We start from the raw sequence: 27,543 nt of genomic DNA, 5'->3' as shown, positions 1-27,543 counted from the left end.
GCTATGGAAGCAGTGCAAGAAAAAATATTAATGAATAACGATGGAGTGCAGACCTTAATGCATTCCTTTCTCTTGAAATAACTGGCTTTTTTCTATGGGCTCTGTAGAAGAAACGTCTGTAGAGGACAAATCTGTTCAGAAGGCAAAGGATGGAGTCAGATCCTCCAGTGGCTTTCTCGCTAAAATGTTACCCCTGCATTTATCACCTGGCAAAACTCCTTCCTCTGCCCCACGCTAACGCCGTAACGTGGGATGAGCTGAAAGCACTGAAGCTCCGGCTGATGGAAACCCGGGGTGTGAGAGCTGCGGCGGTGTGTGGTGCTGTGCGGTGCTGTGCTGTGCGGTGCTGCTTGGTGCTGTTTGGTGCGGTGCTATTTGGTGCTGTTTGATGCAGTGCTGTTTGGTGCTGTTTGGTGCTGTTTGGTGCTGTTTGGTGCTGTTCGGTACGGTGCTGTGCAGGAGACTCCCGCCCTCGCAGTCCAGCACGAGGAGGCGGGCGGTGCCGGCGGCGGGCTGTGTGGCGGCACTCCGCTCTCGGCCCCGGCGCCCTTCGGCCCTCCCTCTCTTCCTTCGGGGCCGCTGCCGGTGCCCGGCGGGCGCAGGGCCGGACTACGCGCCCCGAGCGCCTCTGCGCGGCGGCGGTGCGGCGCGGGGCGGGGCCGGGCGCGGCCCTACAAAGGCGGCGGTGCGGCGCGCGGCCGATACTCACCGGCACCGGCGGGAGGGGAGGGCGGGCGGCGCCCGCGCGGACGGGACAAAGCGCGGCCATGAGCCCGCTGTAGGCCGCTGGGAGCCGCCGCCGCCTCCAGGGAGGGAGGCAGGGAGGGAGGGAGGGGGTTCTGGCCGCGGGTGGATGCCGGTTGCGGCCGGCCGCGCCCGGCACCATGCACACCGTGCAGAAGGACACTACCTTCACCAAGATCTTCGTCGGGGGGCTGCCCTACCACACCACCGACTCCTCCCTCAGGAAGTACTTCGAAGTCTTCGGGGACATCGAGGAGGCGGTGGTGATCACCGACCGGCAGACGGGCAAATCCCGGGGATACGGCTTTGTAAGTGCTGCGCTGCGCTGCGCTGCGGGCCGGGCTGCGCGCGGGCGAAGGGCGCGGTGCGATGCCGGTGCCGCTCTGCATCCCCCGCCCGCCGTCCCTTCCCCGCTCCGTGCGTCCCCCAAAGTCCTCGCTGCGCCGGGGCTGCCGGGACCGGCCCCGCTAAGTTCCGAACGGAGCGCCAGGAAGGCGCGGAGAGCCGCCGGCTGAGCGCAGCCCGGAGCGGGGTGCGCAGCCCGTTTGGGCACGGGGCGCTCCGAGGAGCGGAGCGGAGCTCAGCGCCCGAGCGAAGCGCGGCGGTAAACAAAGCGGTCCGGGCGCCCGTTGGCGGAGCGCTGCCGAGACGCGGTCGCTACAAACGGCGCGGTTGTCCTTCCAGGTGACCATGGCAGACAGAGCCGCGGCTGAGCGGGCGTGCAAAGACCCCAACCCCATCATCGATGGCAGGAAAGCAAACGTGAACCTGGCGTATCTGGGAGCAAAGCCGAGGAGTATTCAAACCGGTGAGGAGCCCGAGAGGTCCGTCCCTCTCTTGTTAGGGTTGCTGTGGCACGGGAAGCAGTGCTGGGGCTGGTTTGGCACGCTGCCTGCTCGCCCCTGGGTGCTGCTGGTGGAGGACGCGCTGTGGTCGCGTTACCTCTGTGCCGTATCCATTACTGTACCTGTTACACCAGCACAGCGCACCCAAGTTCGTGTAACTGAGTTAAAGCCCTTTTCTTCCGTGGCCGATCTGCTTTCCTGCTCTCCCCTCCGTTACATCAGGGTTAGCACCGAGATCCATTTCAGCATTTTGCCCTGGGCTTTAATTTTACCCGCGGTGCCGGGCAGTAGATGAGGTGTTGTGCCCGTTGTCTGCACTGATAACTGCACTCATACGTTGTACTTTAATCTGAATCCCCATCTGCTGTGCGCAGCGCACCAAATGAACTTGCTCCTAAATGGGGTTTTAAGTTTGCTCACACACGCAGCACACAAAATGGATGTGCGTTGGTCTGATGCTGTGTGTGCGGATCGTGAGCAGCAGGGCACAGTGGGTGCCATTCAGTCATATTATTTTCCTGAATGTTTTTTCAGGTTTTACCATAGGTGTGCAGCAGCTCCACCCAGCCTTCATCCAGAGACCCTTTGGGTAAGTGGATGTGTTTCTTAACAGTCGGTTGGAAATCAGATTCGCAAATCAGCTTCCTTCTTATTTAAAATGCATGAAAAGAGCTTCAGCTCGGGAGAGGGGAGTTGCAACAGCTGTTGTTAGTGCTGGGAGTGCTTAATTTCTGGTGGAGATTTCAGAAGTTTTGTGCATTTGTCAGCTTTCATATAATTCCCAAAGATCCTCCTTTATCCTCAGTAAGTCTCAGTCACAGCAGACCCGGCGCGCTGCTCGCTGCTTTGCCAGCTTCAAGAATTCACGAGAATTCAGATATATGGAAAATAGTTTCTCTGTTGTAGTACTTAAGGTGTCAAAGCAATTAAGCAAATTCTGTTCTCATGTTTTTCAAATAAGAGCTGCTTCCTCTGCGCCGTTTCCCACGTAATAATGCTTGGGGTACAGTTTTATCCTAGAAAACAAATTGCATTGGAAACAAAGTCTGTTACTTAATGAAAGTAACACTAGGTCAAAAATTGATTTTGGACAGATGTTATACAAGGCTTGAATAGTCTGCAAAAGTGGGCTTTTGTCTGCTGTTTTCAATAGCTTATACCATCCCTGCTCGGTTAGAAAAGTCCTCTTTTTATACATCTAATAGGATCTGGCAGCTGCTCGGGAAAAGACAAGTGTGCTTCACGAGAACAATAGTGACTGTCATACTGCCTTCATTTAACTGTTTAATGATTGATGCCTTTCCTTTTCTATGCCATTTCAGAAAGTGAATATTGATAAGGTTTTTTCTTATTATTTTCTAAGAGCATTAAGAAAGTAGTGCATTTTGTAAGGCTTTTGAGCACCTCTCTGTTGTGGTTTTTATGTGACTAATATAAATAGATGGGATTTTGGCCTTTGTCAATAGAAATATTTCATCCCTTCCCGTTTTCTGTTTGTAGCATTTCTTGTGCCTTTTTTGAGGGATGAGGGGGAAGAAAAAAAACGAGCTAACAACAAAACAGAAACTTTCACTCCTCTGCCCTCATGCCTGCAGTTGCCAACTGCCTGGGTAATCTCATTCCAATGAGTTTATGGGTGCAAGAGGCTGTGTTGCCACAATAGCGCGCTCCCGGTGTCTGTGCGTTGTGTACAGTTCAAACATGCCAGTTTTCATAAGTGGTTACAGCTCTGTTGGAAGGACTTGAAGAACATCTGTCGTGAAACGAAGAGGAGGTTTTTTTGTGTGAGAGCCACAATAGCACGGATAAAGAAGCTGCTGTTCTTTAGGAGTGTTGGGAGTTACAGCAGTTTTCGGAGCCTTGGAGGTAGGCAGCACCTCTTAGATGTTAACACCAGAGGCTTTCCAAAATGCACGAGAGCACACAATAGAGATGGGTGATAAAGCCCAGCACATTATGAGATTTTTCATGAGCAAACAGGTGAGGTGTGCAGGCAGGAGCTGACCCTCACCTGCTTCCCATGCAGATGATCTTCTGTTCCTGCGTGTGCCTCCCAGCAGCTGTAGAAAATGTTTTTTTCTTTTTGAGCAGTTCACTTTTTAGCTTCAAATCTAGAAAAATGTGGGATCAAGTGAGTAGGTGTTCCCTGTGATCTAGGCGGCTACTGTTCCAGTTCTTGGTTTCATCATTAAGCCAGCAGAGCTGCACTTGGTGCATGCAGCAGAGAGCACTATAAATTATTTATCAGTTGCCAAGAGACAGGAACCAGGAGACCAGAGGGGTGGAAGGGAGGGGATTATATATCGTTATTTGCAAGCATCGGTAAACATGAATTTCATTGCATTCAGTCACCACTGGAGCAGAATGGCTAGAAATGTGGGTTTGGCAGAACGTGGAGCCATTTACCTGAGCACCACGGCTGGGCTGTTCTGTGACTTCTGAGCACAGCATCAGGTGCTCAGTCAAGCAGTGGGGCTTGGCTGCCAGTTTTCCCTTTGTGTTGTCATTAGATCAGCAGAAACAAGAGCCTGCAGGCTCTGCTCTCGTGTTCCCTTGAACTCACAGTGTTCTTTGTCCTCTGTGGGATCTGAGGATGGATGAGGAGTTGATCGGGGTCTGGCAGTCTTTGGAAGTGTGGCCAACTTGCTGATGCTCATTTGCTGTCCACATTGTGGAGCGAATCCTGGTCTTCCCCAAACAGAGCTCTCTATTTTCTCTGCTTTGCTGCACACGAGGTGTTGCAGGGTTCCCCCTCCTGTACCTTCTGTCTCTGCAAAGTGTTTGCATCCAGGGATTGCCATACAGTTTCCAAGTGACGATTGTTTATGGGACGTGGGGTATTATGTGTGCAGGCTGGATGTGGCAGGGAAGAAATGAATGAACAGCCCATGATCTATGAGGCAGTTAGATAAGAGAAAACAAGCCACAAAATGCAGGTTTTTTGGTAAAACATGAATGGAAACTATGATGAAAGTTACCCAAACATTAGTAAGGATTATTTATAAACTGAAGGCTTCCCCTCAGCCCCAGGGACCCAAATGCAGCTGTAAATATTGCCCAGGGTATGCGGAACAGAAAGAGAAACCATGAGGAGCCTCTCTCCTTCCTCCTGCCGTCCTGGCAGGGGCGGCACACAGCAGACAGCACGGAGTCGGTAGTAAATCCTGTTTTGAAAGTAGTCTCTGGGCTGTCGTAACTGGAGATCTTAACAGTAATGTGAGGTGAGGGATGTGGCTGTGTCAGGGTGACTTGGAGATCTGCCTTCTGGGGTTAGGGAAGCAGCCCTGGGCCTGGGGGCTCAGTCTGTGGCTTCTAGGTTGCACTTGGCTTGGAGGCAGGTTGGAATGCCACAGCATTTGCCTGTGGTTACCAACTGGCATGGAGCTGTGTTTATGTGACCAGAGGATGGGAAAACTCTTCAGATGGACTTATATCTTACTGCTGAAATGTCCCTATAAAGAAATCTTGAGAAATATCTGAAGCATCTTTGGAAGCTGCTAGCAGTACCTGCATAAGCCACTTGGCCAGGAGCATTGGTGATGTGGCAGAGCCGCCTTGTGCCCCCATTGTGGTCCTCTTCTCTGGGACCTCCTCCATAGCGGAAATTTAGGTTGGATATTAGGAAAAAATTCTAATTGGAGCGCTCAGGCACTGGCACAGGCTGCCCAGGGAAGTGGTGGAGTTGCCATCCCTGAGGTTTTCAAGTTGCATGTAGATGTGACACTGAGGGATGTGGTTCGGTGGAGGTGGGTCAACTGTTGGACTCCGTAATCTTAGAGGTCTTTTCTAGCCAGAATGATTCTGTGACCCCAGTGCCCCAGGCTGGCTTGAGCCCTGCAGGGAGGGGGATTCCCTGGTTCTCCACTTCCCAGCTGTGCTCTCAGCTCTGTATGCAGGCGGTGCATGGCAGCTGCATTCCTGTGGCTGTGCCTCAGCAAATGAGCTATCTGTGTGGGAGATCTACCAGTGGCTGAGTAAGTGACTGAGCTCTTGGAAACTTACAGCTGTCTCTTGCAGCAGTATTCAGCTCTTTCCATATCTGCACATGAGATGTTGCTCCAGAGACTTCACCTCCCATCCTTCTGCAGTTGCTTATTTTGCTGGCCTGTGGTCCCAGGCAACACTAGAAATAGTTAAAGCTCTGTGCTTTTGACATTTCATGCATTGGTCCTGCTGCAGTGGGAAGTGAAGGAGGTCCCTCTCTGCGTCAGCCCACCCTCCCTTGCAGCTGCTTATCCTTAAAACTTCTCTACTGAGTTAAAATTAAAAAGAAACAAACTTTCATCTTTCAGTGGCCAGAGAGGCACGGGCTGCCCTTGCTCTGTTCAGGCTGACAGCTGGCACCCCCGGCTCTGACTTCCATTGCACCAGGTCCCAAAGCTGGCTTGCTGTGGGACCCCCGGCTGCTCTGCTGCTCCTGTGGGTCAGGCTCATCAGCACCTGTTGTGTGTCGGGTGCCAATGACATGAAAGCTTTGGGGGGGACGATTTCCTAAGAAACACTCAAATTTGTTTTCCAAATGGCTTCAGCTGCTAGTTCTCAGGCATGTTTGCTGCTATTTAGACCAAAAGATTCCCAGTCAGGAGAACTCCCTTTTTTTTTTTTCTTTTTTGCTGTTTTTAAGACTAGAATTGTAGTTATAAATGGATCTGATGGCTTTGCAAACTAGGACATCTACTTCAGAATGTTGGTACTGGGGCCAAGGCCTTGGTGCTGCTGTTTTGGATGCAGTATTCTCATGTTCTGCATCTTTATAGAAGACACAGAAAGAGAGAACAGCCTGATATACTGACTGCATGTGTGGCTGTACAGCTGAGTGCTGAGCTCAGGGCAGCACTGGACCTTTCCTAGGGACTGAGCTGTTGACTCAGGCTTCACTGCACCATTCTGATGTGTGTGAGGGAGAGCAAGGCCGAGCTGGCCCTGCCTTAGTCTCATTAACACGTGGCTCAAGCTGTGCCCTCTCCTCTGCCTGGCTCCGTCGGTGGATTTACTGTTCTCCCTCCCAAAGCAGCAGCAGCAATGACTGAAGTCCTTTCCCCTGGCTGCAAGGAGCTAAGGAGCAGCAGATGTAAGCCTGTCCTCTTCTGATCCATTGCCACTTTAATCCCAGGGCAGCGGATTTGTGCACGTGCCTGAATTTTCAGAGCAGCCCAGCCTGTTCCTGATCTCGTCTTTCTTGAGCGCAGCTGCTGGCCGCTGGTCCCTAACTCTGGTATTAAACACATGCCCACTAATTCGAATGATAAATGCAGCTCTGAGCAGCCTGCTTCTGAGCTGGGGACACCGTGAGGGAACAGTTGTGCTGATAATTCGGTAGCAAGGACACTGGGTCACTTCTAAATATGACTTCTATAAAGAACTTCTTCCCCACAGATGGAGCAGGCTACATACCAGAGCTAAATATACTTTATGATTGCAAAAGATGAAAAGTCTTGGACCTCGGAGTTAAAATTCACTCTCCTGTCTCTTAGTTTCGTGATCCTGTAAGCAGGATCACACTGACCCTGGTGCCCTGTGTGTCAGCTCCCCCGTGCCCTCACTGGGGGCTTGGGGCAGTCACTGAATGCACAGCTGGTAAGAGAGACCCCAGAAACACTTGAAATCAAATTTCTTTCTTGTCTGAGCAACCACTTGTTTTATCCATTATCTATTTCTGGTAAAAGAAAACCTATTACCTCATTGCTTCTTCTGTAGGTAAAGCACTCTGCTTCAAAATTCTTTGTATATCCAGGAAAGAACTTTGATAAATGTATGAAGATTTAATTAAAAATCAGTGGAAAGAATCATATAAAAAGAAGTCTGCTAGAAATAGAGTCAGTTAAATGTAGGCAGCTTAATATATATATATATATTATAATCAAACTTGTCAGGTGCTGGAAAAGACTTTAAAGATGTTTCTGCAGCTTTTGCTCCTTCCCAAATTGCAGAAGAATGTGGGAAAGCTCACTTAAAAGTGGAATTTCTGGGGCTTCCTGGGCGTTAATCTCTCAAAGCCATTAGTTTTCCTCCTGTGTGGACACGATGGATGTAGCATCCTACTGGCTTTTTCTCCTTGATGCTGAAGGCACCTGCAGATGACCGAGGTGAAGAGTTTGCTGCTGCTGTCAGCCCGTGTCTGTTCTGGCTGTGCTGATAACTCTGGATTGCTGACTAGCTGTGGATAAACTTCCATGTGGCTTTTTCCTTGGTGCCAGATGGCTCTTGTTTCAGGCAGATGTTATCTCCACCTCTGCTACCTGAGTGGTTTCCAGCCTGCTTCTCCAAATCTATTTTTGGTTTGGCCCAATATACTTTTGTTTGGGATTATTATGGATTTTTCTTTTTCCCATGGGTGTGTGGGAAGCGAGATGCAGAGGACGAAGCTGTGAGTTGCTGAGCCTGGTTAACTGGTGGTGGAGCTCAGGATGTTACTCTCAGGTTAAGAAAAAGGATTAGATTGTTGTGAGGAGGTGCATTCTCATTTTTGATAGGCATACTCTTTATTTTTTTGTTTTTCTTCTTTTCCACACCTCTGCACTGGCTGTGCTTCCTGATGAAGGCGTGGATGGCATTTATTTTTATTTCTTTCTGTGGGATCCACCTTCATTAGTTTGCATCACAAAGTTAGGATTAGCTAAGGCTGTAAAATGATGGCATGTTGGGTTCTCAGCTGCTGCAGTGCTCCCTGTTCCCTACGTTTGTTTTTTTTCTCTTGACAAAATGAAGTTAGTTTGAAATCATAAATACTCATAATAATCAGAAATAGTTGGCATTTGCATTTCATAAGCAATGGTTCTGGGGTGCTCAGCAATCAGTAGGGGTTATCACTGAATCCTGCAGTACACTCACTTTCTCCCCTGTACTGATTCCTGCCTGGGACAGTCTGTTACAGCAGGCTGCTGCTCAGCCATTGCCACCAGCACATTGAGGTCCTGTCACCCAGTCGTGTACCTGTTTCCATAGGACTAGAGGAGGAAGAGCAGAAGACAGACAGGCAAATCAGTTACAAGATGAGCAGAATTTTTCTTTTTTTTTTCTTCTTTTTTTTTTTCCTTTTTTGGTGCTGATTTGTGTTTGTGTCACAGTACAGCAGGCGAGGGTACATACACAGCCTCAGTGCTGCAGGGCTCACCCTCGTCTGTTTGGAATCTGGCTGATGAAGCAGAAGCCATTGACATTTCAATGCACACTTTAATAGGGACATTTCAGGAATCAGAAGTCTGTCATGTCAGTGGTTGAAGCCCAGCCCAAGTCAGTAAATGCTGATGAACTGCACAGTGGTCGGTGAAGAATCAGTGTCCCAGTCTGCATCAAACCGTTCTGCATCATGTTTGGATTTGAGAACAGGACTTGGATTTGATGCATTTCTGCAGCCTGGCGCTGTGGCTGAAGGCTTTGCCCAGACACCAGTGTTCCACCCAGGTTAAAGTGCCCAGGCAGCCCCTCGAGGTGCTGTGTGCTGTCTTTGTCCTTCAGGAATGTTGTTCCTGGGGCATCGGCCATGGCAGGATGTATCTGTACCTCACTTACACCACTGTGGTGTTGCAGCACTTCAGCCAGTTTTCTCAGAGCAACTTTGGTCTGATGGGCTTAGACTCACAAATCCCCTTCGAAATCTCTCTTCAAACCTATCACCCAGGCTATGGTTGGACGTGTTACTTCTGCACAGGCAGTTTTTATGTTGCTGTGGTACCTACCAGCTGGAGCCCAGCATCCCATGATATCACTGCTGGTGCTGGGTACCCAGAGGGCTCAAACACATCCGTCTGTCCTGGCATCACGTGCTGGGGCAGTGTGGGTGTCTCTGTAGCAGCTGATGGGTCAACTCTGGTGGAAATGGAGGCCAAATTCCTGGGGAAATGCTGCTGTTTGTGCCTGTGGCAGACACAAAGAGCTCTGTTTCTTTTATTCTTCAAGGAATAAATGGCTGGCCATGGCAGTGGCATTTGTGTGCTGATCTGTGAGGCTGCCAAGAGCCCTGTGCCCCTGCTTGTTTCCTAAGTGTTTGTGTGATGCCGTGTTCCCCCTGACAGAGAACTGCACTTGTCTCCCACCTTGGCAAAGGCAGCTCTTGTGCGGTTGGTGGAGCTCGAGGGGGCCAGGAGCTCCAGCTTTCCCAGACCAGCACACTTTGCAGGGGTCTGTGTGATTCTTGCTGTGCCCTCACCCCCCCATTATCACCAATGCCTTCAGCATTCGCTGGTGGGGGCAGTGAGGGGTGGTGGCAATTGCTGCTCACCTAGGTGATGTTTCCTACTTCTGGCTTGCAGGGCCTGTTGTGGAGATGAGGAAAGCTGCAGGGAGGAAGGGAAGGCATCTGAACACATCTCATTCTGGAGATGTTCAGGTTACAGTTTGCTGATTTTTAGAAAAATACAGCACTCCAAAGGAATTTTTTTTTTTTTGGAAAGACTTTCAAACATAATGAAGGAGGGAAAGGTGTTTCAAGACCTTCTATAGATGCTAAATGCATCTATACTTCGTCAAGTTAACTTCATCGTGCTGTACTGGTTTTGTTGTCTTTGTAGCTGCCAGTAATCCAAGTGACTTTATCTTGAGTTGGGTTGACTGACAAATGACTCCATCTGTTTGCTAATTCAGAAGCCCAAACTCCATAATATCTGTAGTGAATTTCCTATAACTAAATGCTGGTAACCTACGGAGCAGAAGAGCCTTCCCTTCACACACAACATGAAACTGGAGTTTTTTCAGTGCAGTAAACTGATGTGTGATGTGTGCCTGTGTGTGCGTTGGGCTGGGATTTATTTCCGGAAGCAAAGTACAAGAATGCTTATTGTCTTGTTAGCTAATGGTGTTTTTTATTCAAAGAGGCACCGAAGAGATGGAAATTTTCCTTGCTGAGGAAGTAGTAGTCTAGGATGTTGCAGGCTGGCTGTCTCTTTGGAGCATGCTTCAAGAGGAGCTGTGTGCTTACAGACAGCCCCCAGGCATGCACTCACATGGGGTGTAGTTCTGATGGATTTCCCAGAGGCTGGCAGCCCAGCCGGGTCATTCCACAGGCGAAGGTTTGATGGCCAAGCCCAAGGAAGAGGCGCCTGCTGCTGCAATCCGATGCGAGCACGGGACATTGAGCCTGAGCTATGGAGGGAGCTTCTGATTCAGCCACGCCGGTCTTAATTTGGATCACAACTGCAACAAAAATGATTCAGTGAACGTCTGTCACCTCATTTCATTCCTGTTAGTCACTGGGTGATATCGGGTACCATGTATTTCTGGACTGAAAGGCTGTGAGCTCCCTCTGTACAGCTCTGGAGGTGGCCATTGCATTTAATCAGCCAAACGTGGAGGTGCTGCTCCCCGCCATGCATCCTGCCCCCAGCCTGGTGCTGCCACCTCCTTTCATCTGAGGATGCTGATTTCAGAGGCAGAGTTGCTGATAGGGGGAAGGATAGCAATCAATCTCTCATAGTGCAAATTTCCTCAAGAAAAAAACAGTGCGCGAGTGGCAAAACAAGAGAAAGATCAGATAATGTGTGTGCTTGTTTGGGGAAAGCCTTTCTCCTACATGAAGAGCAGGTGATAGCATCCAATGCTGGTTGGAGAACAAATGGGAACAGCCCTATAGCTGCTGGCAGGGGCAGCCCCAGGGCACTGAAGGCACCGTGAGGCCCCGGGCAGTGCTCAGATGGGGCGAGGGAGGTGAGAGACCCTGCAGAAGCTTCCAGGCCACGGCTGGGGCAGCACACGGGGTTCTGCTGCCCTATTTCTGACAGGGATCAAATGGACAAGTGGGTCCCTGAGCAGCTGAGCTCCGCTTCGCAAAGCGCTTCAAGCATGCAGCAGCCTGCAGTGTGTGAAAAGCCTGTGGGAGGCTTTTAAAAGTGGTCTGTTTGAAAATGTGCTGTCACACACATCCACACAAAAGTCCCCCAAATGCTTGAATCTGCATAAGTATGGCACAGAGTTATACCTTGGTTTTTGTTTGCCAAAGCAAGTGGGGTTTGGGGGCGGGGATGAGGAGCTGCCTGAGGTATGTTTGGGGGTCACTGCTGTCACTCAGTGCAGCACGGCAGTCCGATGGAGAGCCCTTGCACATGGCAGGCACCTTGTGGGGCATGGGGCACTGCTTTTTGGTTGTAATGTGCTGTCAGCTACTATTTTGGCAGCCCCAAATTTTTTTCATGGGCCTTTCCTTCTGTTAGTTGCTGATTAGCAGTTCCTAACAAATGAGTAGGCAGTCCTGCATTAAGCATCCCCAGGATGGCTCGGTCTGTGCACGGCTCGGTTCTTGCCAGCAGCAGCTCGAGGTACAGATTGGTGATCCTGGAGTGCTGCTCTGACCCAACAGCCACCAAAGAGCATTACTGGGGGGGGGAAGAAAACCAGAAAGAATATCTGGTGTTTTACAACAAACGTGTTGCAGCATCGCCCTAAACATCCCATGTTATGGAAACACCAGCCTAAATGTGTGCTAACTGATAACAGCCGGGAAGGCCCGTGGCTGTTCCCAGCACAGCCATGATGGGGCACGGGGAGGGAGCATGGAGCTGGAGGCCGTGGCGACGGGCAGGGACACGCAGGATGGAGCCCTCACTGACCCTCTCCTTTTGCTCCCACAGACTCACGCCTCACTACGTTTACCCCCAAGCTATCATTCAGCCCAGCGTGGTGATCCCCACCCCCGTGCAGTCCATCGCATCTCCCTACATCGACTACACCGCCGCCAGCCAAGCCTACTCCCAGTACACCACAGCTGCCTACGACCAGTACCCCTACGCTGCCTCTCCTGCCGCGGGCTTTGTGGGTTACGGCTACACGGGGGCAGTGCAGCCCCCCATCACCGCCAGCACCCCGGCAGCGCCCGCCACCGCCTTTGTGCAGTACCAGCCCCAGCAGCTGCAGCCCGACCGCATGCAGTGAGCCCGCGTTGCTGGGACGAGTCTTTTGCAATGGAAGGATACAATTAGGACAACAAAAGCAACGGCAAAAGAAAAACAAAACAAAACCAAGATGCAAAAAACAAACAAACAAAAAAAAAAACCCACAACAACAAAAAAAAAACAAAACAAAAAACAAGGAAAAAAAAAAAGTCACCCTGACCCTGTCTCCCATTTATTTAGGTGCATACCAATACCTAAGCTATTTATAGTGTTACGGGCAAACCCAAACCCTCGCAGTCTGACTGTGCTCACGAAGAAGGACTTCGGGTAAGTTGTTTTTCAGTCTGGACAGATCCCGTCTTGAAGATGTTCTTAAAGTGACTGAAATGATTCACAGGAAAACTACAGCTCCTTGCACATGTCACAGTCTGCTTCCATCACCTGTGGGCTTCTTTCTGCCCCCCCCCCCCCCCAGCCCTCCTCATCGAACCTGCAATTTTCTTATTTACTGTTGAGGTACAGAGGTACTCGGAGAACGTGGAAAAAAGCAATCTTATTTTTTGGTTGTACAAAAACTTTGTAATACTCAGAGATGCCTTACAGAAAAAAAAAAAAGAAAAAGAAAAAGAAAAACTATTTTTTAATATTTATTGCGATTTTATTCGCATGAGCTGTGAATTGCAGACAGAAGAATAGTAGTAAGTATCTGCCTTGTTTAATTCTCATTTTACTAAATTATTGTACGTAGTTAAAAGTTCCTAAGTAATTGCTGAATCACTTCAACTTGCAAAAGGGAATATCAGCTCGAAGGAGGGCCGCATATTCCTTTAGTCAACGCACTGTACTATTTTCTTATTGTAATTGTTACTCTGTTAAGATTATCTCAAATTTAGGTATATTTTTAAAATGCAAAAAAAGAAAAAAAAAACCAACCAAGAATACCGAACATTTTGTCTACTTTAGTAGATCTTTTGTTACAATGCTGCAAACTATGGAGACATTTACAGTATTTATGTCAGAGATTTGGGGCTGTTGGCCAGCTAAGCTTAGGAGAATATCATGAGTGGAGCAAAAGGAAGAAAGGTGTTATGTCACTGAACAAATGAGTAAACGTGACCTTTTTATGCTTATAACGCAACAGCCAAATAAAGGAAGAGAACAGGCAATGTAAGTTAAGTGCATTTCTACAAAGAACAGCAATAAACTATTTTAACTTTTAAAATGATTGGATACTGTTACAGAGTCATATTTGCTTGGCTGGAGTGCATTAGGGTGTATCAAACCAAGCTGTTGCAGCTTGCCTTTGTGATGCTCCAGGGTGAGACCTCAGCGCAGAGCTGCATTGTGTGGTCACTGCCTGGGTACAGCATGCACTGGTTGTTGCTCTGTGTCTCCCACGTCACCTGTGGCTCTCGGCAGCTGGGGCTTTCTGAGCTCCAGGAGCATCGTGCTGGGGCTGTGCTCAGCCTGAGTGCTTGAGCACAGCCACCCTGTGTGGAGCAGGGCAGGTGGGTGCTGAGCCTGTGCAGCAGTGCTTACACCTCGTGCAGAACTCAGTGCAAAGCCAGGCAGCTGCCATCCCATCTCAGCCCAGAGCTCTCAGGCAGCAGGCAGTGTTCTGCCCCAGCCCTGCCTCAGCCTATGGGCTGCAGAGGTGCCTGCGTCCCCTGAACCTCCTGTGCATTGCTCATATGGCCACGTGTGACTTGACCTCACTGACCTGCTTTAGAAATTTGGTTTTCAGATTTTGACAATTAGAAATTTCCAATATTTGTTTTTAAAAGTAAATAAAATGATTCTGTTTGAACATGCCAGCAATCTATTTAATCTCTGCAAAGGCGATGGCAGGACTGGTGCCAAGAAGTGTTGCATCTTTGGCAGCAGGTTGTGTTACTGCTCAGAGGTGATGATGCCTAAAGCTGTGATGGGGGAAGAGGGTGCCGTGGGACAGAAGCAGAGGCAGGACAGTTCTGTGTCTGATCAACTGCCCTGTTGAAGTTAAAGGCACAGAGCGGGCATGTCTAACGTCATCAGTAGGCTTCAGAGTAAACAGCCCATCTAGATGAATGGAAACAGCTCATTCCTCCCTTCTTCATACTGCATGAGAATGCAGAGCCTGGTGGTGCTCTGTTAGCTCTGCCTGGGGTTTTACTTACAACCATGCGGGTGACATTTATTTCCTTTTTAAGTAATTACTTTCTGTATACAGCTGTGGGGCTGCCAAACGAGTAAGAGCTGAGCACCGCGTCCAGCCCAGCGCCGGCGGGATTGGAGCCTGGCTGCTGGCTTTGGAGTCCTCTTGGGGTGGGGATTATTCAGCAGTTCCTTCTCCCTGTTATGAGTGTTTGGTGGGGAGCACATTTTGGGGCTGGGAGCTGCTGGAGGTGCCTGGCCCTGCAGCACCCCTGTCCCCAAGCCCCAGTATGGTCCTGCAGCAGGGCTTAGCACTGGCTGCTGCCTGCACCTGGGACCTGCCTCTCCCTCAGTAAGAAGATCAAGGCCTCTGAAGAGTCATCTGTCAGGAAAAGTGCTTAAATTGCCTTGCAATCGTTTAAAAGCCTAATTATTATTATTTTTTTTGTGTGTGCGCATTGCTAGATGGAGCCTCATCTTCCCCCTGTGCCATGTGGCTTCTGTTGTCCTGGGGCCAGAGCTTGTGCTGGGCTGCCATCACCATGCTGGTGCAGGCCACCTCCCTGCAGCTGTGCCTGTGTGCTCACACATTTGCAAGATAAATGCAAATGCTTTTCCTAGGAAAGCATCACACTGGGGCTATCCAGGTGAGCATTGAGCTGCAGCACATCCACCTGCTGTCACACGTCAGCATCGCCTTAAATGCCAGCATATCCAGCATATCCCTCAACAGCATGCCAGGGCTGTCAGCCTGACCCAAAGGACAGTGACATCCTGGGGTGCTCAGGCAGTGCAGTGTTGCCCACATGCAGCCCTGCTGCTGCAGCAAAGCCAGAATTTCATGTCTGCGAGGGAAAGGCCTGAAGTGGGGTTTGGTTGCATGGCAGCAGGGATGCTGGTGGCACTTGCCCTTTAAAATGAAAAGTTCACAGCAAAACGGTTTTACCCCCTCACACACAGGGAATGCTAACAGCATCCTTTTCTTTTTTTCCCCACTTCTGGCCGAAACTTGTTTTTCCCTCCTTTGTGCCTCTCTGAATCCTGCCAGCGCAGAGATTCCCTTGTTCAGAGAGAAAAAAAGGAAAGAAAAAAAAAAAAGAGAGAGAAAGAAAAAGTTAAGCCTGGGATTAGAAACCCCATCACTAAAATAGTCTGAATAACAAAGTCAACTGCCTGCATGGGGGACTGCCGCATGCCTGTCCCATATCGCCGGCCGGGCACGGTCATGTGCTGCTCGAGATAGTTCCTGGCAAAGCTTCTGCTCAGCCCGATAGCCCCGCAGCTGCTGATAGTGCTATGCCTGCAGGAACAGCCACAGCGCTGGGATGATGTGGGGGAGCAGCGAATGTCCCTCTGGGAGCAGAGGAATGGGTTCTTCTTGGGACCGGAGCCACCTCGATGCTTCCGACACTTCCCATGGGACGGGGCATCCCAGGGCCTCACTGGGGGATCTGTCCTCAGCCCACAGCCTTATCCCTGTGCTGACAGTGCAGCACAAACCTGGGAGCACAGAGGTGTGCCATGGAAAGGGATGATAGCACCGATAAGACCCCGCTGTGTGAGGGCAATGACAGGCTCAGATTTATCAGCTGTGTGCTCAAAGCCCGGCAGCACTGGGGCTGGGGGATGGTGTGGAGAGGGGGGAGGTGGAGATGTCTCACATGGAGAGGTCAGAGCTCCATGTGCTGCAGTGCTTTAGGGTGAAACTGGGCAATGAAGGCAACAGCCTGAGAGCCACAAACTGCTCAGCCACTGAACCTGGGCTGTGCCCCCAGCAGATGCTGGGCTGCAGAGGTGACACCTATCTTCTACAGATGTGCACGACTGCATTCATTTACTTGTGTAGGTATTAAAACTCATACATAACATTTGAAGAATTATGCAGAGATTTTTTTAAACGTGCATATATTGTCTGTTTGCTTGTTTACATGTTAAAATCCATGTATGTAATTCAAAGATGTAATTTTATGCAGTTATGTTTAAATTCAGTGTTGCACAGCCCTGTGTGACGGCAGAGACACAGAGGTAATGCCCACGTGTGGGCATCACTGCTGTTGGCTGCTTACAGAAGGGTGTTCTGCATCTTTCTGTAAGAGCTACTCTACTCAGCTTCCATCAGCAATGCAAGAAAGAAGCTTAAGGAGAAATAATGCAGCACAGAAAGGCGAGAGGCGAGCTGCAGCCCTGTGCTTGGAAGTGGGTGGGCAGCCCAGCATTCGTTCCCATTGACATGATGAGCCCCAGAGCCCCAGCAGCAGATTTTGAGGAGCTTTTAGACATATGAAGCCAGAGAGCACGGCCTTTTATAAACCAGCGAGGAGCGTCTTGCCTCAAAAATAGCACTGAGCATCTTATTACATGTTCAACACTCAAAAGACCTTTTAAAATCGGGCTAAGCTCGCCTGAGTGGTTCCCGTTTAATCTCTCCCTCTGGATAAACACTGGGGAGCGCACAGATACAGCCGTCCATTTGTTTTCTTGAGTAACATCAGCTGCTCGTGTTTACGTTTGCTTCTTGCATGCTGGAGTGCTAAGTAAACCTGGAGCCCTGCGAAATGAAAGTGAAATGAAAGGAATACATGGTACCATTATTTTGCTGAGATCTGGTTTTAAAATTAGCAGATCTTAGGTATAAAGATGAGCCCTCAGGGGAAAAAAAAGCCTTCAAACCCCACATCCTACTTGATTTTCAACACTGTACTCATGACTCATTTTAGTAAGGTAAACCAGTTCAGTTTCCTGTTTCCGATTAAGTTTGTATGTGTATAGATTTATACATTAGTTATATATTTATATGATCTATAGAAAAATCTCGTTAGAAACATATATGCATGAATACACATACATACTTTCTATCAGCTGCGTGCATATTCATATATAGATAGATAGATAGATAGATACAGATACAGATATATACATGGACAGATGTGCAGTACAGTCAGCCTGGACAAGAGAAGGCTCTGGGGGGACCTGAGAGTGGCCTTCTAGAACCTGGAGGGGCCCACAGGAAAACTGGGAAGGGACTTTTTATAAGGGCAAGTGGTGACAGGACAAGGGAAAATGGCTTTAAATTGGAAGAGGGGCGATTTAGTTTAGATATTCGGAAGAAATTCTTTACTGCGAGGATGGTGAGACTCTGGAAGAGGTTGCCCAGTGAGGCTGTGGATGCTCCCACCCTGGAAACATTCAAGGCCAGGCTGGATGTGGCTGTGAGCAACCTGGTCTAGAGGGAGGTGTCCCTGCCTATAGCAGAGAGTTGGAATGAGATGATCTTAAAGGTCCCCTCCAACCCAAACCATTCTGTGATTCCGTGATAGTGTACATATGTACGCTACAAACCTACATCAGTGCATGGATGGGTGCAGGAGCGAGTGCTGCCTGCTGGGGGCTTTCCCCTCTGCATGCTCCCCCCGTGCTGAGCCCACTGAAGTGCCTGCAGGGCTCACAGCGGTTTTGCAGGAGCCCTGTGGTTTGTGGCAGCATTCCCATGTGTGCACTTCGATCAGCCAACTGTGAGCACTCCTTCAGTCTCACTCAAACACAGCTATTTTGGGCACCTGCATGCTGGATGAGAGCTCCAGCCCTGCCAGCAGCTCTGCACGGGCTTGAATGGAAAAAAAATATATATACACATATAGCCCTTCAGTTGGGGGACTGCTGGCAGGAGTCAGCCTGCCCCAACCCTGGGCATTGCCATCCCATCCCACATGGGTGAAGGGGAGGTGTTGTAGACCAACCCATCTCCATCCCCCTCCTCATTCCCACCCCTGCTGTTCCCCCAGCCTCATCCTGCCCAGCCTGCCCAGCCTCCCAGCACCACCAGGATGAAGTACAGAAGAAATAATAAATTGAATCCAAATGTTTATACCATTGGCACTGTCTGGGGCATGTGCCTAATAAAGATGAAGAGTATTTTCTTGTAACTGCCTGCTAAATTACCAGAAATGGCTGCTGAGCAGACTGTGCAGAGGCAGGATGGGGGGGGGGAGTTAACCTGTTGGGCCAGATGGATGGACAGACAGACAGATGCTACGTGTCCTGGCTGCTGCACTGAGATGCTTGGGAAAAAAACAAAAAACAAACAACCAAACCAACAAAGCCCAGCCTGAGCCATTGCAGCAGAATGGCTGCAGCGAGGTGATCGGGCACTTACTTATTTCTTCAGCATCAGGCCGTGAACGGGGCCCCGGGGGCTGCGGGGCTGCAGGCTGATAAGAGCAGCTCCGTAATCTCCAACCCCAGCAGCTGGGCGGGTGGTGGCGATAACACACATGCACAGTGTGTCCAGGGTGCTGTGGGGTTTGTGTAGGTGTAGAGGGGGTGGGGTGCAACGTGCCCACAGCACAGCACCCCACTGCCACCCCCATTGGGATGCCGCACGGCCAGGGCACAGCATGCAGCTGTCATCAGGGTGGATATGGGCAGCCTGTGGCTTCTGATGGGGGTATAAAGCCAAAATCGCAGTGCCTGGTTAGCACTGCCAAAACAAATGGCAAAAACCAACTGTGGAGCTCACACGTTGATTAGAGGAGTTTCTCGTCAGTGTGAGGGGCACGGGGACCTGCAGACCCCCCTGGAGATGTGCAGGAGCCGGGGATGCCCACAGGGCTCTGGGACTGTGCCCTAGCACCAGGAGCACTGAGTGCTGCCGCTCTGCACCGCCTCTGCTCAGCTCCTGGGACAGCCCCCGTGTGCCAAACTGCACACACGATAAGCTCTGCTCCAAAGCACATTTTTGTCAGAGGGCAGCAAGATAATATCTTAAAATAGCTCTGCGTGACATTTGAGGAGACTGTGCCACTGCCCTTTCCATGGGCTGCCTTCCCCTCCCGCCCCCCCAGCTCTGGGCAGGAGCATCCCGTGGGAAGGCTCTGCTCCTACAAGCTGAAGCAGCCACGTGTAACTGCGGAGGCAGCGCTCTCTGCAGTGGGCATCCCGCTCTCCTCGTGGCACGGTGTGCTGCGTGGCACTGCAAGACAAAGCCCTGCCTCCACACCCCGGTGTGCCCGCAGTCCCTGTGCCAGAAGTTCCGCGCCCGCTCTGCCCGCGCTGCCTTGGCTCAGACCGAACAGAATTTGGCCAAAGCCCCGGCGAGGGAACAAAGCGGAGAGCCCCAGCAAAGCGTGGGGGAGCTGGAGGAGGGCCCTGCTCCATGCACAGCCTGTCTCCAGCACCAAAAAACAACACTGCATGAAAGCTCATCCTTCCCCTCGCTGCCATCGCCTCCCTTTCCCTCTCCCTCTGCTCCCAGCACTGCTCAGGGAGTTTGGGTGGTGTTTGCTGGGGTGCACCGGCAGCTGTGTGACACCATCGAGAAGAGTGAGGGGACAAAGCCAGCATCCTGCCTTGGGCAGGACAGCTCCAGTGCTCTGTGCTGCAGGCACACAGCCTTAACCCCCATGGTGCCAGCTGGTGGGTGATGCTGGTGCAGCACCACAGGCCCTGAGCTTGCAGCAGCACTGACAAGCAAATGCTTTGAAATAATTTATCCCTCCACAATGGATTTTAGGCACATGCTCCAAATTTGCTTATGCTTCTGTGCTGCTTCTAGCACGTCATCTTTAAAGGCAGAGTTTCAATTTCTATCTAACCTTTCTTAATGGAAGGTTAGAAATGTCTTCAAAGAAAACAAACAATGCAATGCCCACACAAATTTTCTAACCGTTTTTAAAAGGCCCATGAGAGCAGCTGCTTTATGCAGTTCAGAACTTCTGCACTTAGGAAATGAAGCAGCTCACATAGACAGGAAAATGTGGCCCACACACTGCTGCACTGCAGACCCGGCTCCTCTCGCAGTGGCCAAACTGCAGCCAGCCAACAGCACCCAGTGTTTGAGTGATCCTGGGAGCCCAGCTGAACTCTGAAAGGAGCTACTGGGCTCTGATCCGGGGCACAGACACCTTGTGTCCTCCCAGCCCCTTCTGCTGTGCTAGCATCCCCAAAATCAAGCCCCGTCTGTGAGTGCATCCCTGCAGCTCTGTGTGTCCCCCCCCATGGGTGCCATGCATGGCCTGAGAGCAGCCAGCGGCCACCTAAGCAGCAGCACAGGGCTGTATGTAAATGCAGTACTGTATCTCAGCAGCCATTAAATGCACACCTGCTCCCACATCGTGCCATGGTGGGACAGCCCTGTCCTCTAAGACACGCATGGGTGGCTCCTTGACTTGTGTTCCATGCACCCAAACCAGCCATCTAACCCAGCCAACCACCACACCAGCCATAAAACCAGCCATCCCAAGTGGCTCCCTGGAATGGCTGCCCGGTGGTCTCCCTGCAGGTGGCCCAGGGATGGCCCTGTCCCCCTGCAGCCTGCCTGCCCCTAGCATGCTGGTGGTGACAAGGGTGGAGGGTGCTTCGTTTGTGCTGTCATCAAAACAAAATAAAGCCTGCCTGCCTCCAATACATTCTTTTGTCTTAATTGTTCTATTTCCCTGTGCCTGTGCGCTCCTGGCCGCACTGCCCTGCTAGGAAAGCAGAGCACTGATCATCCTCAGATGGTTCACACAGAGGTTTCTGTTTTGTTTTGTTTTAACAAGGATCCAAGATGACTGGGGGAGGGAAAGAACTTTTGTCCTCTGCTTAAAATAATTCAAGAGCTTTCCACTGTCTATGCCAGGCCAGGCCGAAGCAGATATTTGCATAACAAACGAGCTTCTCCTCGCTCTTCAGCCCCAAGTGACTCCTGAGGAGCAGCCTCCAGCTCCAGCTCCAGCTCCAGCTCCAGCTCCAGCTCCAGCTCCAGCTCCAGCTCCAGCTCCAGCTCCAGCTCCTCCCACCGCTGTCCCACAGCGCCATGCAGGAGCTGCGGGTCTGTCCGAGGCAGCCAAGGGCTTTCATGGAGCAAACTGGAGAAGGTGGGTGGAAACAAATGCTACCAGAGCCCGAGCGCCTCGCCAGCGGTATCCAAACATTGCATTCTAAGAAAGGTGGGAGAGAAGGCAGTTATTCATTTTGAAATGAGTTTCCATCGAGATTAGATTCTTTTCTTAATTACATGTCATCATGGCTACATAATTAAAAACAACAATCCAGAACCGGGCAGGCACTACCATCCCTCCACAGACCTCTAGACCTCTTGAGCATCTTTGCAGCCCACAGGTAGCATTTGCTACAGGGCAGAACGAGGATCTTTCTGGCCATTTTCAACAACATTTTGAGGCTAAATGTCCCTGTCCTGGGACGGTGCTGCCCTGGGCCTCAGGTTTGATCTGATTCCTCCCACCTGCAGCTCGCTGCCTTGTCTGCTTCCTCCTCCTGCCCAGTGCCAGCTGCTCACAAGCCCTGCCGCATCACCGTGCTGCAATGGCACAGGTATGGGCAGGACGTTAAACCGGTCACCAGTTTACAAAGAAAAAAAAAAAAAAAAAAGGCAACAAAAGACCAACAAATAGTTGACTCCGTTCCCAGGCAAATAGAACAGTTTGGGATCGTCACCAGTGTCCCTTTGTTTACTGAATGCAGCAACAGAATAGACAAGGAAAGAAAAACCCCTCCTGATAGCGACAGCTCAGCATGGGTGAAGCAGGCAGGGACATGCCCAAGGAAAGGAGGGTCAGGCGGTGCCTATCTGCTGCTGACGGGAAATAAATGTGCCCAAAAGCACTTAAAAGAAAATAAAAAGGACCAGACCTGATTGCAGCAGTTACAAGTGATATATTCTTGGCACGGAAACAAAAAGCAAATTCATAGCAGGTTTGGAGCTGATCTTACTGGCTTACATGGGATTTTATACTTAGGTAATTCCATTGTTGGCTGGTGATACCTGATTTATGCCTGAATAAGGTCCTGATCCTGCAAACATTTACTTATGTATTTGAGTTTTACCTTTGCTCCAGACGCCCTATTAATTTCACTGCAGTGAGGACAGTGCTTGTTTGCAAAGCTGGCGCCTCTGCAAGAAGAAAATCTATGCCATAACGCCTGCGATGAGGAGGAAATTCTGCAGTGAGAAGTGAACCCTCCCAGACCGGGGACTTCCTGTGGCCTCGGGCAGAGACCGCCTGGCACACACAGCCCCTCCAGCCCAGGAGCTTCAGGAGGCAGCAGGGACAGCCTTCAGCTGAAGCCTGCAGCTGCTCTCAGCTCTGGCAGCCCCTGCAACAAGTGGAGAATCAGGCAGCAGTGTGGCATTAAGTTCAGTGTTACACCACCGTTTCCCCTGGGCAGACCATCAAGACAAGTTTCTAAACAGAGCCAAAACTGTATTTATTTGTTGTTTCTGTTCAAGAAAGTGACATTTATCATTAAAACCACTGGGTTTAGTCTACACCCTCCTTGTCAGGAGAGGGGGCATGCTAAAATTCATCCACCAAACACCATCCTTTAACAACACAGCGGCTGAATCAGGGAGACAGCAAGAATAAAAACCTGACAGAGGGGAGGAAGAAAAGCTGTGAAGCTGTGGACACATGGACAGAATGCAGCAGCTTCGGCCGCCAGCCCAGCAAGATGCTCCCAGCAGAGCCGTTGCTCACATGCCCATCACATGGGAACACTGCTGCTAAAACCAGCCAAAAGAGAAAAAAAAAAAAAGGGGGGGGTGGTGGTGGCTGTGTATCTTGGAGCAGCTGCTTTCCTCACTGCCGCCGCCAAGCCTTGCTGAGAGCAGGGCTCTCCTCAGGGCCGGGCAGAATTCATTTGCTCACAATGGAGCCGTGGGGCTCTGCGGGCAGCCCGGGCTGTTGGGGGCCTGCAGCCGGGCCCAGGGGCACTGGAGGCTGTGGGAGGGCTCAGAGCAAAACCCCTCTGGTGCAGATCTGTGCTGCTCCCTGTAGGAGATGCTTGGCCAAGATGCAGCAGTTCCCAGCCCACACTCAGTGCTAGCTGCCCAGCAAAGCTTGGAAGCTGCTCGTATGATGTAGGGCACTTCGGCTCCGTGTGAATCCTTCCTCCCTGGCACATCTGTAGAAGAACAGAAGCAGCGAGACGCGTGCTGCTGTACTTTCATTTCAGCATCTCTACAAGCTAATGGCTTGCTGCCCTACATCATCCAGAGCCGGAGCACAGCGTGATGTGGGTCCAGAGTTGTGCAGCTCAGGTGGATGCAGCCTGCAGCAAATCTGGGCAGTGCTGGGGCAGAGGGCACAGGCACAGCTTTGCTGCAGCACCCCTGTGTGCCCTGCGCGGCTGCAGGCTGCTCCCACGAGCTCTGGTACACTTCCAGAGCAACTCCTGTGAATTTGGCTCAGCTTCTAATGCAGCAGCCTGGAGAAGTGAATATTGCCTCTCTACACCAATTTAATTATATATAAAATTAGAAGGAGGAAGTCTTAGTTAAAATTTCATACTTCTGGAAGACAGCCGGTTCGTTAGCATCACTTTAATGAGGCACTAACCTCACTGTAATGCTTTTATTAATGCTTGTCGCTTATTGAGTGCCAACAGCTTGGCTCCTCTCCGACAGGCCGGCTGGCCCGCAGAGTGAATGGTTTAGGGGTTCTTTGATGCAAAATGCGAGCGCGTTTCCACCACAGCCACAGGACAGACGACAGTTGGTGAGATGAGACACAGCAAACCCCACCAGATGGTGCCCAGAGCGGGCGATGCAGCGAGAGAGTGAGACTGGGACAGACGGAACGGGCCCGGGAGGAACAAACGAAGGAAGCAGAGGTGATGCCGTCCCACCGCCACCGCTCCCGTTGGCTGCAGTGGGGTCAGGATGGGGCCAGGCCAGTGAGCAACGACGGCACATCAAAAACACATCTCACAATGGGCTTTCTTGGGCCCGAGCAGCCTCCAACCACCCAGGCTCCTGCACTCAGCCCTGCCCAGGAGCAGAGCCCACTGCTCGCAGGCAGAGCCCAGGTGCTCCGGGCACACCTTTCTGACATGGGCGCAGACAGAAGGACAAGGATTACCCCAACAGCTGCCAGGACAACAACCCCACACCTCCTGGGAGCTGAGGTGGCATATGCCATATGTTTCTCCTCCTGTTCCTTCAAACTCTCTGAATAGAGGGATTAGAAATTATCCACTGCAGCCTAAATCAGCGGAGCCAAGTGTGGGCTGATATTCCAGCACAGAGCTTACCATGGCAGCAGAAAGCAGGTGGGTGCTGCATGCGCACCAAAAAGTGGGGCATGGGTTGGCTCTGGTTTCCCACCACCTTCCAGGAATGGCTGCAGATGTAACAGGAGAGCCCTCAGCAAAGGATTCAGCTCCGTTGCTGTCACACTCTTGATTTTTCCTGCAGCTGAAATAGAGCACTCCAAGTCAGCAACAAAAAGAGGGAAAAAAGATTATGCAGAGCAAGGGGGAGGAAGGCAGTCGGCTGCCTGGCACAGAGCGGTGGGATGGGGCCAGCTGGATGAGAAATAGGGCAGAGGCTGGAAAAGCAGGGAGAAACTCCCCCCGTCCCTATTGCATTCTACCAAATCTGCAGAGCAACAGCACCAAACCATGCAGTCATTGAACTGGAAAATTCTTAACATTGTTTTCTCCACCTAATCTGACAAGATTCAAAGCCAAACATGGACATTTCATGGGGCGCTGATGTGCTTTTTTCCCTGTGAAAGTTTCTCTGTGTTTCTGTGGGAACCAACTTGGTTCTTGTGAAGAAAATAATCATAGAAGAGAAAAGAAAGAGGATATTTTCAAGCGAGACTAGTGAAATGCAGCAGTTCTTAAAGTGACTGCTACAGGTAACTGGGAAAATGGTAAAGTATGTTTTGCCAAGTATATTTTTTGCCAAAACATGGGAGTTTTTTGGTGAAATTAAGAGCCTGCAGGGCTGCTTGGGCCCAGGTGAAGCTGTTGTGCAGGCTGTGCTGCCAGCATGCAGACACAGCTCGCTCACTACAGTGGCTTTAGCAGCAAAAAGCTCCAAACTTGATATTTTAAATGGGATTGTATTCAGGGCATAGAGTGGAAGCACGTCGTCCTGGTCAGAAACAGGAAGACTCATGAAGTGCTCGGTGCAGCTGTAAACAAGATGCACGTTGTTAGGGTTCATCGCCCTGGCAGGGATAACTGCTTCCAAGTTTAATCAAGGTAGAAGGGGGAGTTTGGGAAGCATCCCATCCGTGGCACACGTCCCTGCTTTGTCACATCGCACCAAGCAGTCGATAAAAGGTCCTTTGAAGAGGAGCCAAGTTCCTCCTTGCTCTACTACAGCACTATTGTGGTGGGTTCGCTGAGCCGGGTTCCCAGTTGTGCAAAGGATTTGTGAGAGGCGGAGAAAGAGTGAGAGTGTACAGAGCGCGTCGTGGCTCAGAGGGAACAAGAGGTAGAGCTGTAATTAATTACTGGGCTTTACTTCTGGGTTTTTTATTCTGGCAGTGGGACAAGCAGCCCTGTGTTGGTAGAATGCCGGCCCTGTGTTATGAGCGGGCTTGCCTTCTGCATGCAGTTGGTTTCATATCGTTAGATATTCAAACACCACGTGCCCAAAATCACAAGATTGGTAAGCAAATCATGAGAGTAAAAAGGCTAATAGTAACAAAGGGCTGCCTTTTGTCTCTCAGTGGAGCTGTTAGCCTGCCAACCTGATTTTAATAGGGACTCGGGTAAAGGAAAATAAAAAAGGGAAGGTGAGACTTTCCCATGGTTACACCAGGAGTTTAGTTTCCCAGAAAAGTGAATCTGTAATTCATCTGTAATGTAATGAGATCATTTCCATCTGATGAAGCCTAAGTTTATATTCAGAAAGCTAAATAGAAAAAAAAAATAAATTCAGCATCTAAAAGCATATCAGCCAGCCAATGGGTATTGGGATGTATGCCCAATCAGAGCACACAAAAAACACGCTCTTTCCTTCACAGCTAGGGGACTGTGGCCCTGGTTTCCTTAGCAGCATTCACTCTGCACTGGGTAGCAGAGGTGTGACATGGAGATGCTCATGATACAGAATGCCTGCAGCCTCCTGGGGCGACTCGGGGACCATGGCCCAACTCCTTTTCCTCTGCTGGGTGTAATGCTGTGGTAGGAATGGTGCAGAAGTTTCTGTTAAAATCCTGTGGCCCTTTCTCTGTCTTGGGTTTATGAGCTCAACTACTCTATCTCAGCTGCGCTTGGGAAGGAGCTCGCCTGGCTGCTCCTTCTGTGAGGAGCTGGGAGCAAGCAGGCTGCTTTGGCATGGCATTAGCACGGGCTAATTAATGGCAGTCACACCCTCATGCTCCTGCCAGCAGCTCCACCCCAGAGCACCATGGCTCTGCCACCAGCCGTGCTGCCTTTGTCCATTTCCCGGCAGCTGTTTGCTCTCAGCTCAGCTCTGCTGCTTGGACAAGCCGGCCACAATGGCTGAGCGTTGTTGCTATTTGTTCTCAGCCCTGGCTTGGCTTTGTTGCCATGACCAGGTGAGGACGCAGGCGGTTGGTTCTCCCACTTACTTTCTACTGGAAGGGGACTTCAAATATTTGCTTTCAGAAATATTTGCAACAGCTCCTCTACAATTAACAGCATCAACCGAAATGCTCAGAAGGGGTGGGGAAGTGCTCCTGTGCCTTCACTCTCTCCTCAGTCTTGCTGTGATGACCCAGAAACTCTTGGACTTGGTTGCTTTGCTACTGGATGCATCTGATGGGCAACATATTAGAATATATGTGGGAATTGCCATTGGCATCACCATTTTAGACACTCCAGTTCCTATTCCATACCAGACAGCTTTGCAGCTCTCAGGGAGCAGTTTTCAGTTATACTTGTACAAAATCAGAAAGACTCATTGACTCACCTTAGGCTAATAGCAGTGCAGCAGAACAGAATCTAGGCCTTGCATTTAATGAACTACAGAACTGCCTGAGGTTAACTGCTAATTACAGAGGTACTGGTCTCTGTCATGCTGGATTACAGTGCAGGACACCATCCAACCAACCAACATGCCTTAATTCTGACAGGAGCTCCAGCCAGACACCCATCCATCGAGCATGGATGCTGTGCTTGGGATCTGTTCAGGGAAGGGTTTCTCTTTACACAGCAAAGGCTGAGCTGAGGCTTTCACTGTATGGGCTTCACAGCCTGCTGGTTAGCTGTATCTGCAATTGCTATCAGCCTACTGCAAC

General features: G+C 50.5%; 1 protein-coding gene and 1 long non-coding RNA gene across 2 annotated transcripts; one reads left to right on the top strand and one right to left on the bottom strand.

Annotated features, from left to right (window-relative positions):
* Positions 1-736: 736 nt before the first annotated feature.
* RBM38 (RNA binding motif protein 38) lies at positions 737-13,637 on the top strand. Its single transcript, XM_031616526.2, has 4 exons — positions 737-1,052; positions 1,429-1,552; positions 2,124-2,178; positions 12,152-13,637. Exons 1-4 carry the CDS (start codon positions 885-887, stop codon positions 12,450-12,452), a joined length of 648 nt encoding a protein of 215 aa, XP_031472386.1. The 5' UTR covers positions 737-884; the 3' UTR covers positions 12,453-13,637.
* LOC116244671 (uncharacterized) lies at positions 10,052-25,156 on the bottom strand. The gene is made up of 4 exons (XR_016471828.1): positions 21,768-25,156; positions 18,699-21,462; positions 16,924-17,093; positions 10,052-10,721 (listed from the first exon to the last, which is right to left on the bottom strand). It is a non-coding gene; the product is annotated as an uncharacterized LOC116244671 (long non-coding RNA).
* Between the last annotated feature and the right edge of the window lie 2,387 nt (positions 25,157-27,543).

This window comes from Phasianus colchicus, chromosome 17 (genome assembly GCF_987193195.1).
Source record: "Phasianus colchicus chromosome 17, bPhaCol1.hap1.1, whole genome shotgun sequence".
Taxonomy (NCBI): domain Eukaryota; kingdom Metazoa; phylum Chordata; class Aves; order Galliformes; family Phasianidae; genus Phasianus; species Phasianus colchicus.
This window is presented reverse-complemented; position numbering and strand designations above follow the sequence as displayed.

Bases quoted from the DNA above. Each gene is read 5' to 3' on its own strand.
- RBM38 (XM_031616526.2), top strand. From the start codon at position 885: ATGCACACCGTGCAGAAGGACACTACCTTCACCAAGATCTTCGTCGGG. The intron at 1,553-2,123 runs GTGAGGAGCCCG...ATGTTTTTTCAG, and splicing joins GCCGAGGAGTATTCAAACCG to GTTTTACCATAGGTGTGCAG. The intron at 2,179-12,151 runs GTAAGTGGATGT...TTGCTCCCACAG, and splicing joins TTCATCCAGAGACCCTTTGG to ACTCACGCCTCACTACGTTT.